Source organism: Conger conger, chromosome 1, assembly GCF_963514075.1.
Source record: "Conger conger chromosome 1, fConCon1.1, whole genome shotgun sequence".
NCBI lineage: Eukaryota > Metazoa > Chordata > Actinopteri > Anguilliformes > Congridae > Conger > Conger conger.
Window position 1 is genome coordinate 23,926,352 of NC_083760.1, and position 13,537 is coordinate 23,939,888.

The 13,537-nt window shown below is 41.9% G+C and overlaps 1 protein-coding gene across 5 annotated transcripts in view; it reads right to left on the minus strand.

The window, feature by feature from the left end:
- Positions 1-479: 479 nt before the first annotated feature.
- Positions 480-13,537, minus strand: part of ppp2r5ca (protein phosphatase 2, regulatory subunit B', gamma a) — a 56,051-nt gene continuing 42,993 nt past the window's right edge. For 2 of the 5 annotated variants that reach the window (XM_061233887.1, XM_061233901.1), the window contains 12 exons: positions 13,058-13,168; positions 12,741-12,833; positions 12,514-12,644; positions 12,257-12,316; positions 11,656-11,764; positions 10,858-10,911; positions 9,989-10,159; positions 8,569-8,696; positions 7,943-8,044; positions 7,305-7,377; positions 5,887-6,003; positions 480-3,786 (listed from right to left, as the gene is read on the minus strand). In XM_061233887.1, coding sequence (XP_061089871.1) covers positions 3,652-3,786; positions 5,887-6,003; positions 7,305-7,377; positions 7,943-8,044; positions 8,569-8,696; positions 9,989-10,159; positions 10,858-10,911; positions 11,656-11,764; positions 12,257-12,316; positions 12,514-12,644; positions 12,741-12,833; positions 13,058-13,168 — 1,284 coding nt within the window. In that variant the 3' untranslated portion in view covers positions 480-3,651. Of the gene's footprint in view, positions 3,787-5,886; positions 6,004-6,033; positions 6,587-7,304; positions 7,378-7,942; positions 8,045-8,568; positions 8,697-9,988; positions 10,160-10,857; positions 10,912-11,655; positions 11,765-12,256; positions 12,317-12,513; positions 12,645-12,740; positions 12,834-13,057; positions 13,169-13,537 lie in introns of those variants that run through there. The other 3 variants (XM_061233894.1, XM_061233914.1, XM_061233907.1) reach the window with 2 other exon arrangements.

Genomic DNA, 13,537 nt, shown 5'->3' on the forward strand with positions numbered 1-13,537 from the left:
GCATATGTAAATTGTACCTTTTCCCGAGGGTATTTAGATTATTTGTACTATTAGGATACAACGAAACCGTTTTAATTGTACTATAGTTTTCGGTTTCAGGGAAACACGTGAACATTAACATTGTTAATCTGTATGGTTGGTAATCATATTCTTCCAAATTATCTTTCGTGGTGCACGAAAGAAATGCATTTTAGTGCTTCCGCATTACAAGCATAATACTTATTGAGCGACACCTGGTGGATAACCCTTGCCATAGGAATACAATAAATCGTGTTGCTATTTTTCTATATTATCTTTTTATTTGAACTGTTTGCAACTCACTGTTCTTCAGGGCATGTGCATTAAGTAGAACTCTTGTATTGCATTGCACTTCAGTTAAACTACATCCTTTGCAGACAGGTAGCCTATCTAAACTGGCCTCTGACGTCACACCACACAAGACACAATGACTTTCACAAAATAAAAAACTACTCCAAAAATTGGTTTTAGGATGAAAATATAAAATCCACATGTTCTCTTTATTCTATATAGATATACACCACTTGAGAATTGGATAAAAGCACACAAATAAAAGCTAATGTATGATTCCTCTCACAGACAATTGAATGCGGAAACAAATCTTGTAGAATTACAAAATGATAAAAATTAGAACCTTTAACATTTCTAATTACAGGTAAAGAAAAAATCTGTGCCACATTCCAACTTTTTGCAGTTGCTATTAAGGTTTTATTCTGTACATAGGACCATTTTGTACAAAATATGAAATCTACTGTTTAATAGATATAACACTACATAAACAAAGTACATTATATGTACAATATTAAATGAAGCCATTTAGTACAGGTGGTATACTAAAGGACACTTGTCATGTTACTGTATTCTGAAAAGCACATGTAAAACTTAGGAAAATTAAAATGTAAAAAGCAAAAGCTATAGACTGAAGAAAAACAATCACCAACACATATTTTTCGGCTTTCTTGTATGAATTCAGTCATTTATTTGTGCCACTACTGCAAAACACAAAGTTTGTCCCATAAAAATGGACCAGAAAATGATCTCTTCAAACAATTCTGACCCAATATTAACAGCAATAGCTTTTTGTTTTTTCGAAGAGGAAAAATAAATAATTGGTGAATGTTACTCTTTTCTTGAAAGGGGGGGGTTAAAAGTTGAATATGGTAGAACATTGTATACTCTGCTCATTCAACGAAATACAAACACACAGTTGGGGGGGGGGGGGGGGGGGTACGGCCTCCTGTAAACAGCTGACAGATACACAGAGCACCCAAACCAATGATCTACATAAACTACCAGCTTAATGAAATGGAAGTTCAAACAATGGTATACAGAAGAAATAAATAATTGAAGGAGACGGGGGAAGGGGGGGGGGGGGGGGGGGGGGAATAAAACCCTTTACCGCAGTCCTCATCGATTCTGAGGCATTCAGGGGACTGGACAGATTAAAGTTAAGCTGAAAACCTGGGTGAAATCGAGATGCGTCACAGCCCACAGCCAGGATTGCGTCGCTTGCAAGCATCAACACAAACATTCAAGTTTTGCAGGAAGTGTTGTTCAGGTGGTTCAAAAACCCCCCAAAAAACTTCAGCCAGGAAACCGTCTGGGTCTGCCGATGCTAGATTGAATAGGGGAGAGCTCAAGCCTCTCCCACTTGTATGACTGCTTGCGAATAAGCATACATTAACTTGCGAGTGTACCCGTGTGTATGTTTGAGCTCTACCGTATTACTTTGAAATATATCGTTCAAATGCCAAACTGCATACTGTGTTCTCTTTAGGCTAGGATTCTCTCACCTCTCTTACATAAAGGCACTGAGAAAGATACTTTTAGAAAGTGAAGAAAGGCCACGTTCTTCACTTACGCAACACAGGTTAACAGTCCTTTCAGCTCGACGACTAAGCACCTAAGAGAGCACAGCATAAAACAAGCAAACAATCTAAAGGGAGAGAAACCACCATTGCAGCTAATGCAGCTTTTTCAGGTTAAGTCTAAACTTTTGCGATTACTAATACGATCCCATACAGATTTATACTGTAGCTTCCAATGAGTGACTGTAGCTTGCAGTTCTGTGGAGAGTTCCGGAACACTAAGGGATACCAGAGAACAACACTTCTACAGCTGGAATGGGCAACGCGTGGAGCCAGAGGCCTACAGTTCATCAGCACACCATCTTCACAGAACAGCAGAACAAACACTGCCAGAAAGTATGGCTTTCCAGGCCAGGGACTGCCCATCCTCCGCTCTCCCCTGCGGTTTAATGCTTATGGCAGCAATGGGGGTGAAACTGCACGGAACAATAAGCAAGCTCACCTGGAGCAGGTCGGCTGGAAAACAGAAAGGTAACTCTGGGTTAGAGCCGCGCTGTAAGGGTGTAGCAGTACAAGGTTGCGTGCCGGTGAGCTGAATATACTGGCCATGGTATCGGTGTGGCGGCAGAAAGGGGCCTGTTGGTCTTGCTTTATTATTCGCATCCACAGACAAAACGGTCCCTCTCAAGGTGGATAAGGTTAGGGACCTCAGAACCCGATTTAACAACTGAAAAAGTCTGAAGTGGCACAAAAGGACAGGACATATGTCCACAGAGGCAGGATACACATGCCTGAAAATATAGTTTTGGGTTTTTTTTTTTTTGTTTTACACTTTTTACAGAACAAAAAACAAATAAAAATGTGTGGCCTGCACTGTAATCTAGGATTCTGAACTCCACACAGACCCTCCATCTGCTGCTCCTTTTTAAAGAAGTCTACCATTGTTTGAACCACCAAAAGTTATTGTTTTCAGAATAAATGTAATGCCTATGTAATCTGACAAAAAAGCTAAATTAACGTTATTGAAGCACTTGGTATGGCACAAAACTTGCAAGTTTCTAAGTCCAGAGAAAAACAAATTTGTCCTTCTTTCACTTGGAAACCCAGAGGGAACAGCCACTTCCACAAGCTTGTCTTCAGCACGTGTTGAAAATTGGGAAAAACTGCTGTTGTTTTTTTTATAATGACTAAAGCCAAAATAAAAAGACAAAGCTCCACTGATTCCCCCCCCCCCCCCCTCCTTCCCTTCCGTTAAAATCTCACTAATAAAATATTAACATGTAATCAAATGAAACGCGAAGCTCTTGGCACTGGCAGCTGTCCCTGGGAGTAAGAGAAAATTAAAAAACATACATTTGCCCCCAAACTTTCACCTTTCCCAGTTTGTTCCCTTTGAAAAAAAGACAAAGAAATGAGCAGCACTCCTCACTCTGGTCCTGCCTTTCGTCTTCCCCCCCCCGTCTCTTGACTGGTTTGTCATGTCCGACAAACTGGAGTGGTTGTGTTGCCAGCTCTTTTTGCTTGCTCTTAAAAATGGGGGGAAAAAAAAAACCCGGGCAGGCAACGTTCCTAATGAGAATTATATTACAGAAATGAAGCAATGACATGTAGGGAAAAAACAAAACAAAACAAAACAAAGAAAAGAACACCTGAGAAAGCAGAAACAGTAATGACCAGTGAGTGGGGGGGGGGGGGGATTTGGGGGCAGAAGGAGGGGGACGGGGCAGACGGGGGCAGATGGGGGGGCCACGCTGCACTGTTCAGTTTCTGTGCCAATACTTAAAATGTGCCGGAGTCTGGAGTCCGCGGGGCGGAGGGGCGGGGTCTAATGGCCGTCGTGCGCGGTCAGCATTTCTTCGGCGCGACGGTGGGACTCCAAGGCTTTGACGGTGTAGATATCCTGAGGCAGCTCGGACTTGCGTCGCACTAGAGGGCGCTCTTTCCGCTGGTCTCTCTGCAGCTGGGAGGGAGGCGGAGGACGGTTAGGCCCGGGTTAATAACCAGACCGACCGCTCGACGTACCGTTCGTGGCAGCGAGAGGCAGGCCGAGGCGGGAGTTCAATCGCAGATTTCACCCAGCGTCCGACAACTGCCACTAACGCAAGCTTCCTTCTTAAAGGAGGCTGTCGGCCGGATCCCGGGCTGAGATGAAAGGTGGGATTCAAATCCACCCCGGACGTGAATGCAGTGGCTGTGATATCTGTCATTCATTATTACTTCCATTCGAAAGCGCTCTACACATAACAACCTACTGTACCAAATAACCAAATCACAGCCACTGCTCAGATTTATATACGCATTTATACATAGTGAAAAAAATAGAAATGCTAACAGCACACTGTAGAAAGCTGAAGCTCTGTTCTGCAATTGTTTTGTTAGTATTCAAGCCCAAGTAAACAGATTCTGGTTTAGTGAAGACAGGTTTTTGCAGTGCACCGTTGGCATCTCTATTTTTTCAATTTATTAATGGCTCTACACACATGCAGCAATTTTTTGAAGTTTTCTGACTGAGCACAACAACATTTGTAATAAATTTGGAACATCTACGTATACAGGGAAATTGAAACAAGCCAATAAATGCTTCCACGTGAATGGCAGCATAAGTTCTAAAAATATCACAATACTTCTTTATTTTTTTCATTTTTTTATTTAAATGGAGATAAAAACCAGCTTGTAGGGGGACAGAGAGAGACTCTAAAGCCCTTCAGCTGTAGGGGCCATGGTTGTCAGTCTGCAATGTTGTGTGCTGCACTGTACAATACAAAAGGAGACTTTTAGCAGGTTCTCAACTTAAAGCACGATACTACTGACATGCTAACACAGAAAGACACACTGAGGTTGAAAGATATGAAAACAGACTGGGAAAGAAAGTGGGGAATTAGAAAATAACCATGCACAGTCGTATCTATGATCAATTGCTTTATGAATTTGCCTTTATCCACATTTGCCAAATCCGTGCTCCTCTGCCTTTATTTCTTCTAAAAACGTGTTCAGGACATGTTTTTAGAAGAAAAACTCACATAGTAGGCCTTAAATGGCACCTAAAATACACATTTCAAAAGCAAACAAACTCTTCTCGATGCCTTGTAGTCAACCTTAGCCACACACACCAAAGGTTCAAATGGCATGTGGAGAAGGTCAAGCTCCCACCTTTAGTAGCGGTAGATGATGCTGCCTACCACTGCTTCAGTGAATTGCATTTATTCCTTCCCTTTTTCCGTTCCAGAAGCAACAAGCGACAAGGTGTGTTAGTGAGACAGCGCCACACTTCTGCATTCTACACTTGGACAGACTACACTGACACGCCGCCCAAGGAACTTTGACCCACCCCAAGGGTTTCTGGCAGTGCAGCCAACGTGAGGTACGGTGCCACGGCAGTCTGGCGCTTTCACTGAGGGGTCTACTCGCTAGGGAACCTGGGGTAGCTCAAAGTACAAAGGGCGGGCGCCTCGGTTCCATCCCAGCACTGCTTACCACCACATCTCCTTCAGCATTTCCAGCTAAGGGTCACACTTCTGCTTTAAGGCCTTGGTTGAACTGCTCACGCACGTGCACTGCCTCATTGTAGTCACTATTTTCCCCACTTGTGTTTTTTCCCGTTTCTGTACCCACCTACCGATTGGTTGAAATGATACGTTCGTAAAGCACTGGTTGCTAACAGCATCAGCAGGCCTTTAAGCAAAGTGTAAACCCGCAGTAAAGAAACCAAGGACTCTACTGATCAAGGACTCAGGGAGAAACTCAGACCTGAAGGTTTTTTTTGTCGTTTGTTTCCTTACAAGGAGGCAAACCGAGCAAAGCATGCACCGATGGAAGTTTGTTGGAAACTGAAAGCCTCGTTAAAATCAAGTTAATGGGAATGAGAGCTGATGAGGATGCAAGAGATGCTCCAATCCCCTCAAAGCCCGTGCAAAAAAAAATAAAAATAAAAAAAGGATTCAGTAATGACTCCGCAATGTTATTGATTCCAGTGCTCAGCCCATGGCCTGCATTGCAAAGCCTTCAGTGAGAGTTACAGCTACGATTAGAGGAGAGATCAGTAGACAAAACTGTCGTTTACCTGAGTCGCTTCTTCCTCTACAGTCTTTTTTAACATCTGAACATCTTCTATCAATGGACCATCTGTCTCCATTTCTACTGGACTATTGAGGCCAGAGGAATCAACATACATAAGGAACTAATGTGGAACAAAACAAAACAAACAAAAAGAAAAAACGTAAGAAAGGTGAAAAAAACATTCCAATTAGTCGCAAGCAAAGAAAGAGAGCAAACAGGTTAAGCAAACAGGAAAAGCAGAAAGTAAAAGGATGCAGAAACCGTTATCCCCGTTAAGGGAGAATTAATACGAATGCGGAGATGCACTGAAAGCATAAAGAAAATGGATTGCACGCCATGACCATATATTTCACTGAGGCTTGAGAGGAACAGCAACACTGCTGTAGTTATTAGTGATCTACAGCCGTACTGCGGTTTAGCAGCCAGGCCTTGGCAGGAAGCGAAAGGACGCGTCAGAAACCCTGCTGCAAAGTGCCCTTACGGTAATTAACAGCAGTCAAAACACTGCAACTGTCACAGAGGAAGGGCAGACGTTATTAATTGGGAGTGAATCGATTCAAAACCCATCATCTCCGCAAGCCGTCCTATTATTCTTCGGCTCTCCAGACACGGTCAACAGAAAGGGCGAGGGCTCTCATCAATCCAGCGGCTGCCAATCACAGGAATCGATGCCCGCTCCTTGTTTGCCAATCGGATCGATCAGTCTATTCGTGCAGACGGCAAAAAATGAATGTTTATTCCAAAAAGGGATTAATCACAGCCTAGAATAAATTGGCCATGATGGAAAAGAACACGATGGGAAACGGATATGTTCATATATCATTACGAATAAATTGGTGAGAAACTCCAAGATGTTGACACTTATGAGATCAGGAGGTGTAATGCATGGTCACATCTGGTGTTTACCTAGCCCGAGTTGCTCCAAATGTTCAGGCCGTTATGAAACCTGCTAAGTCAATCTGCCTCAACGGTCCGCCAGATCCGCGGTTTACTTTATTAACTGGCAGGATTATTACAGTGCATCTGAGGTGAAACTGGCAATGGGCTGCATGTTAACCCAATGAGGTGAGGGAAGTTTACCCCAGAGAGACCTCTTATAACAATGCTAACTCGCCCGTTTTGCTAAACCGTGAATATCACGGAGGCCACTTCATGGAGAAACTGCGTACAGGCTTTGGAACGTGCTACAGCGAGATTCATCGACGCAACTCCCCTCGTATTTCATGTTAAGGCACAAGCACGTCACGGCAAATTAAACAGACATGCAAGGAGAATACAAGGCTTATTGGAAATGTCATCCTGGTCAGCAAATAAAAGTCGATGGAAGACTAAATACACAAAGGAAATCAAGCTATCTGTTATCATGGTGAGATAGGTGGGTTAACAGTGCATTATTCCCATTGCAAAACCTCCCACACTCACCTGTGGGTTTGATTTGGCTAGATTCTCTATCTTGATCCAGGCCTCCTCCCGTTCTTTCGATTTCGCCTTCTCTCTATGAAAAGAGCAGATGAAAAATAGACTTCATTCGACAACACCAGCAAACTGGACCCATTTGAGCAGGTCTTTCACGTATAAAATAGTGTATGGGCAAAGTTGTGCGCGTTTATTATTTTTTTTTAACTGATTTGATTTCAGACACCATTAAGTCCACCGAGAAATGAACTGGCAAACTTTCTCAAAGGGCCTGGCTGAAGGACGAAAGTTTTTGTTTCCCCTGGCTTTAACCACTTCATAAATAACCCCCTTACATTTGAAAAGCAAAATGCCATCCATCATACTTAAACTGTGCATGACCCCTCAAAAATGAATGCACTTAACCACAAGTACGGTCAGCAATTGAACCAGTTGACAGATGTCACAACTTTCAGAGAGGTCAAGCTCCCATGAACCCAAACACAATATGTGCTGCATTTCAGAAGCAACATAAACAGGATGTTCTTTTGAAATGGCTGTGTGGTAGTTCGCAATGCTGTCTCGCAACGGCTGGCTATTGAAACTCAGTCAAATGGTTCAGCCGTGACGAGTAGCCTGAGCTCTGTGGTAGTCTGAGGTCGTACTTGTTCTTCTCCGCCCTGAACTGCTGTGTGCAGTCGTCGAAGAGCTTCTGGTTCATCTCCATGAAGAGCTTCAGAGCATTGTAGATGAGCCCGTGTATGGTTCTGAGGGAGAGAGTGGGACACGGTCAGGCGGAGGCAGGATCCATAAACGTCAGGCTGGACAACAAGGACGATTTGGTGAAAAGGCTCTGGGATGTACAGTACAAAATGGGTGAAAGGTCAGGTGAAAATATAGAAAAGTCACGGCAAAGTTGTTGAAAATCATGGAAAATAGAAAAAAACCCATTTGTTTACTAAATTAATGGATCCAATGTCGAGTAATTAGAAATTACTTTAAAGAATAGCCTTTAATTTAACAGAACATTGTTAGGAACAGAGTATGCTCAAATTACATTACTATTATATAATATTATTATTACTACGTCTGTTTTCAGTTCTTTACATTTTTGGCACAACATACATTGCAAGGCTTCATTTTTTCAGTTCCTAATGCTGCGATATGGAGTCGTCTAGGCATGTCTAGATACACTCAGATCCTGTGAACATGTTCTGGTAAAATCTAAACATGCACCCTTTCTAGAGACCAGAGCACGTGCAAGGCAAAGTGAAAATGCGTGGGCCTTTACTTGTTCCAGTGGGTTTTGGAGTTGCGGTATAGTGCTGGGAACATGATGGGGAGGATCTTGGCTGCGTTGTCGCTTATGAGGCTCATTATGTACTCGTTGTTCCAGTAGTACAGCGCTCTTTCTGCAACCTGCATGGGAGGCACAAGTCAGTCACTTTCCAGCGCCACCATTCCACAGACAGCCATTTCAAGCTAACCTGCAACCTTTTGGTAGACGTCTGCTTATTTCCCCATTGTGGTTAATGGGTTGCAATACATGTAACAGCATTGAGGTCTCACATTAGGTTTGAACCCATGGAGCAAAAGTGCACTGTTGTGAACACTACTTTGCATGCGACTGCCCTTACTCAAGTAAACATCCGTTATTGCTTATCCTTCACAACGGATGAGGGAGAGGCAATTATATATCATCAGTGTTGTGAACCAATCAAAGAGATTTCATACAGAGAGGTGTATATGAAGTGCAGCATTCCGGAAGCTTCTCCCTTTCCGTCATTTGTATTCATTCACTCAGTTCTATTCATAACGCAGTGATAAATGCGTGGCTCAAACCATAACTGAGGCTGGGTGAAAATACTGGCTGAAGCCATAGCAAAGTTGTTGAAAATCGTGGAAAATGGAGCGTTTAAAAAAAATAAATAAAAAAAAATAATAAAAAAAAAATCATTAATTTATTAAATTAATGGATCCAATTTGCTGCCAGGAACAAATATGAGTAAAAAGCACTTATATGCTGGTGCGTATAATCACTTTGGTCCATCACAGGTAGAAAGAGCATTTTTTGCCTTTAATTTAACAGAACATTGTTAGGAACAGAGCATGCTGAAATTGCATTAAAAAAAAAAGTATATATATATATATATATATATATATATATATATATATATATATATATATATATATATATATATATATATATATATAACAATAACAGTTTTCAGTTCTTTAAAGTTTTGGTACAACATGTACATTCCGATTTCAGTTTTTGATGGAGTGCCTGTCGTCTCTGACATTACTGTAATGGGGAAGGACCAACAATGTTAACAGGGGCTATCAAACATCCAAGGGCTACAACTGACAAGGACGGGAATCTTAATCCCAGCACACACAGAATTTGTATACATTGTTGCCCTTTTGTTTCTTCCAGCATTGGGCAACACGGTAAAAATCCTTAGGCCTACAGAAATCTCACTAAACTACGTTAAGGACGACAGTTATCATCCGAAGCTGTCAAAAAAAATAACGGAAAGCACTAGAGCGAGTCACGAAACTGCAAAAAACAAAAATGTCCATGACGCACACGACTTCTGTGAACACCCGGCCGTAACCGGAGGAAACGGCGGCTCCCGGAGAGGCAAAGCAGCGGGAAGGCGAGTGGGTGGCTGGCTTAGCTCCGCAGGCACGCCGAGCCGCGGCCTCACCTGGAAGTGTGGGCTGGAGACGCACTTGGCCAGCTGCCTGAACAGCGGCTCCATGACCTTCACAAACTCTGACGGCTCGATCACGTCCAGGATCTCCTCCAGCTCGTTCAGGAACATCACCTCCTTTGGACTGTGGGTCTTTGGCCAGTATTTGAGAAGAGCCATAACCACCTACGGGACAGAGAGCCAGTAAGCAAGGCAAACACACGCATGACACAGCATGTACATGTACATACAATTCAAATAAATAAAATGAGCATCTACTGCAGGAGAAACATCTATTACTTAAAGGCACTAACAGTATGTACACAATTAAAGGGACAATAGGTAAGATTTTTGTGTGAAATATTTGTGTGAAAAGCTTGAAGTACAATAATTCAAACTCATTGGTTGAAAGAGAAGGGGGAGGGATAAACAGTGTTGTGGTTTGAGGGTGTTTGTTGACCATTAGGAGTCCAAAATTACCTATTGTACCTTTAAGATGTTCAAAGAGAATTTCAAAAACCAAAAGACCAGGAGTGATAAGGCATTAAAGCAGGTGGAACTAAACTGTTTTCTTGGGTACAGGGGGGTCATATACAGAGGGTATGTTATGTGCATGTGAACCTTCCCAGTAAGCACGTCACATTCTCAGAATGTTTCCATGGAGCCGTTAACACATGGACGCACATTATGGCTATAATGGGACCGAGTTGTGCTCAAATGGGTGGGAAGAATTGGACTAACCAAGGGTGGTTAACCCATTGGCTCTACAATAAAGACTTCCAAAACAAGCAGATCCAAGTGCTGTTTCCATCATGAGCTATAAAAGGAATAAAGTTTCGAAAAAGCATTTTCAAGAATCAATATGAAACCGAAAAATGACTTACTGGTTCAGTGAGAGTGCTGTCCTTCTCTAGAAATTGCACCACACAGTATGCCAGCTAAAAAAGGAGACAAATTATACAGCAAAATTAACTCAACGGTTTAACAAATGTAGAAATATATCATCAATCAACCGCTATTCAGTCAGCACATACAGACTGCTCAGGGTATCAATAAAATCCTTAACATACTGGATATTACTGGCACTAAACAAATCCAGATAAGTGGATATCCACAACACAGCATTTTCGGAGTATTTGCGGGGTCTTGAACTGGGCTGCATGTTAAAGACTGTTTGACGTCCCTGAAACAGCAGGACAGCCAAGCAGAAACACCAACCCAGTCGACGTGTGCGTTATAGAAACGTGGCAAGAATGGATGCAGAGAGCAAATCCGGTTAAAACAGCATTTCCTAGCACAGTGAACTTCCCAGCTCCATCGGCAAACAGTTCAGCTACTGGAATGCCCGGTGAAAAAAATGGCATGGTTGCATGCATATTGCGCATAGCACTCCAAATTTGAAAAAAACAAAACAAAAAACCTAAAACTAAAAACAATGAAGGAATGAAAAATGAGTTTTTAAATGCTGAGAGTTGTTTCACTAAACTGGGTATTTTGACTACATTCAACAGGTGTCTGGATTGTCATAACCTTGTGCAGCCAGCTGGTCATTCCCTTTGGAATGGCGATCCAACATCTGACGATTACATGGGATGAGGAAAATTCCAGAAGCTGTTGGATTTCACCGGCAACAGTCTGCAGTGTGCATCTACACTAGTTTGATAATGCGAACGTGGGCATACCTGTGGGTGATAGACACTAAGTGACTTGACTTTGTGCAAAGGCAGCAAAACCTTCAACAGGAAAATCTTGTGCTCTTCTTTTAATGGTAAGGCAAACCCATTGATGATACTGTAAAAGAAAACAGAGCTTAAGAGGAATATAGGGTTGTGATAGAATCTTTGGGCAAAGAAAAACAATGACACGCACATCATTTCTAAAGCTAAATGCAGAAACTCTGAAAACCACAAGTCACAGAAAGAAGAAAAACTGCTGAAAATAGAACAAATGGGTGGTGGTATCTTGCGCCACAAAAACAAACCCTATGATATTTTTGGAACTAGACCATACTGGTTTGTATTTAAACCAAAAGATTATAGATAAAATGTAAGATACATTGTGGCCAGATGGTAAAACTTATAATTTGGCTTATCAAAGAACTTTAGTCCATTAAAATATTTTTTCCATCTGAGCAACAATTTGCTGCACAAACTTTTTGAAAGATAAAGGTCACGCATACATTTGGGTGCACAATACAGTTTAACTTCCTGAGAGCTTAACCACAGAGATGTAACTGTTTCTAAAGAATAAAAGGTTTCTTGCTGAACAGTTAAGAGCTCTTACCTTCCCAGTATCTCCAGTAATTCAGCTATTCCATTATGATGTTCAGTTTCATAAATGAATCTAAAGAATAAACCAAAATACTTGTATTATTTCTTATACAAATTTCACAACACTGCAGCATTTTGGCAATACTTCATATTAACAGTGAATACTTTTGTTACACACTAAAATAATTTAAACAGCTTTTTCAGGCAGTCTCAAAAGAAAACACGAGCATACCATATAGTGAGGGGAAAAAATAAATAAATTCTTCTCACCTATAAAATATATTATTAATCTGCTTTCTGATGTATGCTCGTAGCCCCAGAAATTTTCCATAAATCCGGTGCAGAGTGGTTTTCAGGAAGTCTCTCTCCCGAGGATCTTCACTGTCAAACAGTTCTAAAAGCTGCAAACATATACCAGGCACACAGTTTTCATTCAGTTTCAGACCAATACTATATTAACAGGATCCTTCTGTTGCCAAAAAATTATCCAATCGTACCTGCATCACAAATTTCTGGTCGATGTACTTCTTAGCTATATTTGGTTGAAAGTCAGGTGACTCTAAAAACCTAAGGAAAAATTCATAGACAAGCTGGAAAGAAAGAAAAATACAGAGATTCAGGACAATGAATAATAATGATGCATGTGTTCTGTGTACATATCTACTGCACCACACACAATTACCAGATCTATAGCGCAACATGTTAAAACATTGTAAAATGACATGTTCATTCATTTCACAAACTCAGCAGGCTAACACATTGAACAGGAGACCAAAGGCATGGAGGTTGAAGACATGGCTGCCTGTGTCGATACCTGTAGATGCGGCCAAGCCGCTTCAAGCGTGGGCTCGTCCTCCTCGGGATCGAACTCAGCTCCTGTGGGGTTGGACGACGGTGGCAACGTGCGGAACATGTTCACTGCAAACTGTAGGGTGAAAAGAGTTCAAATAAACTGCCATTAACTCATTATGGATGAAGGCACCCTATTGAAAACCCATAGAAAGGCCTAGGAATCACAATGCATTTCAATGGTCAAGTGCCTTGAAAAACGGTCATATGATCAAATACAATGCTGGCGTTGCATCTGTCTGTTAAGGGAGATGTAATGTGCAGGTCACATCAGTCTGTTAAGGGAGATGTAACGCGCAGGTCACATCAGTCTGTTATGGGAGATGTAATGCGCAGGTCAGATCAGTCTGTTAAGGGAGATGTAATGTGCTGGTCACATCAGTCTGTTAAGGGAGATGTAACACGCAGGTCACATCCACCCATAAGGGGTTAACAAATGAACCTC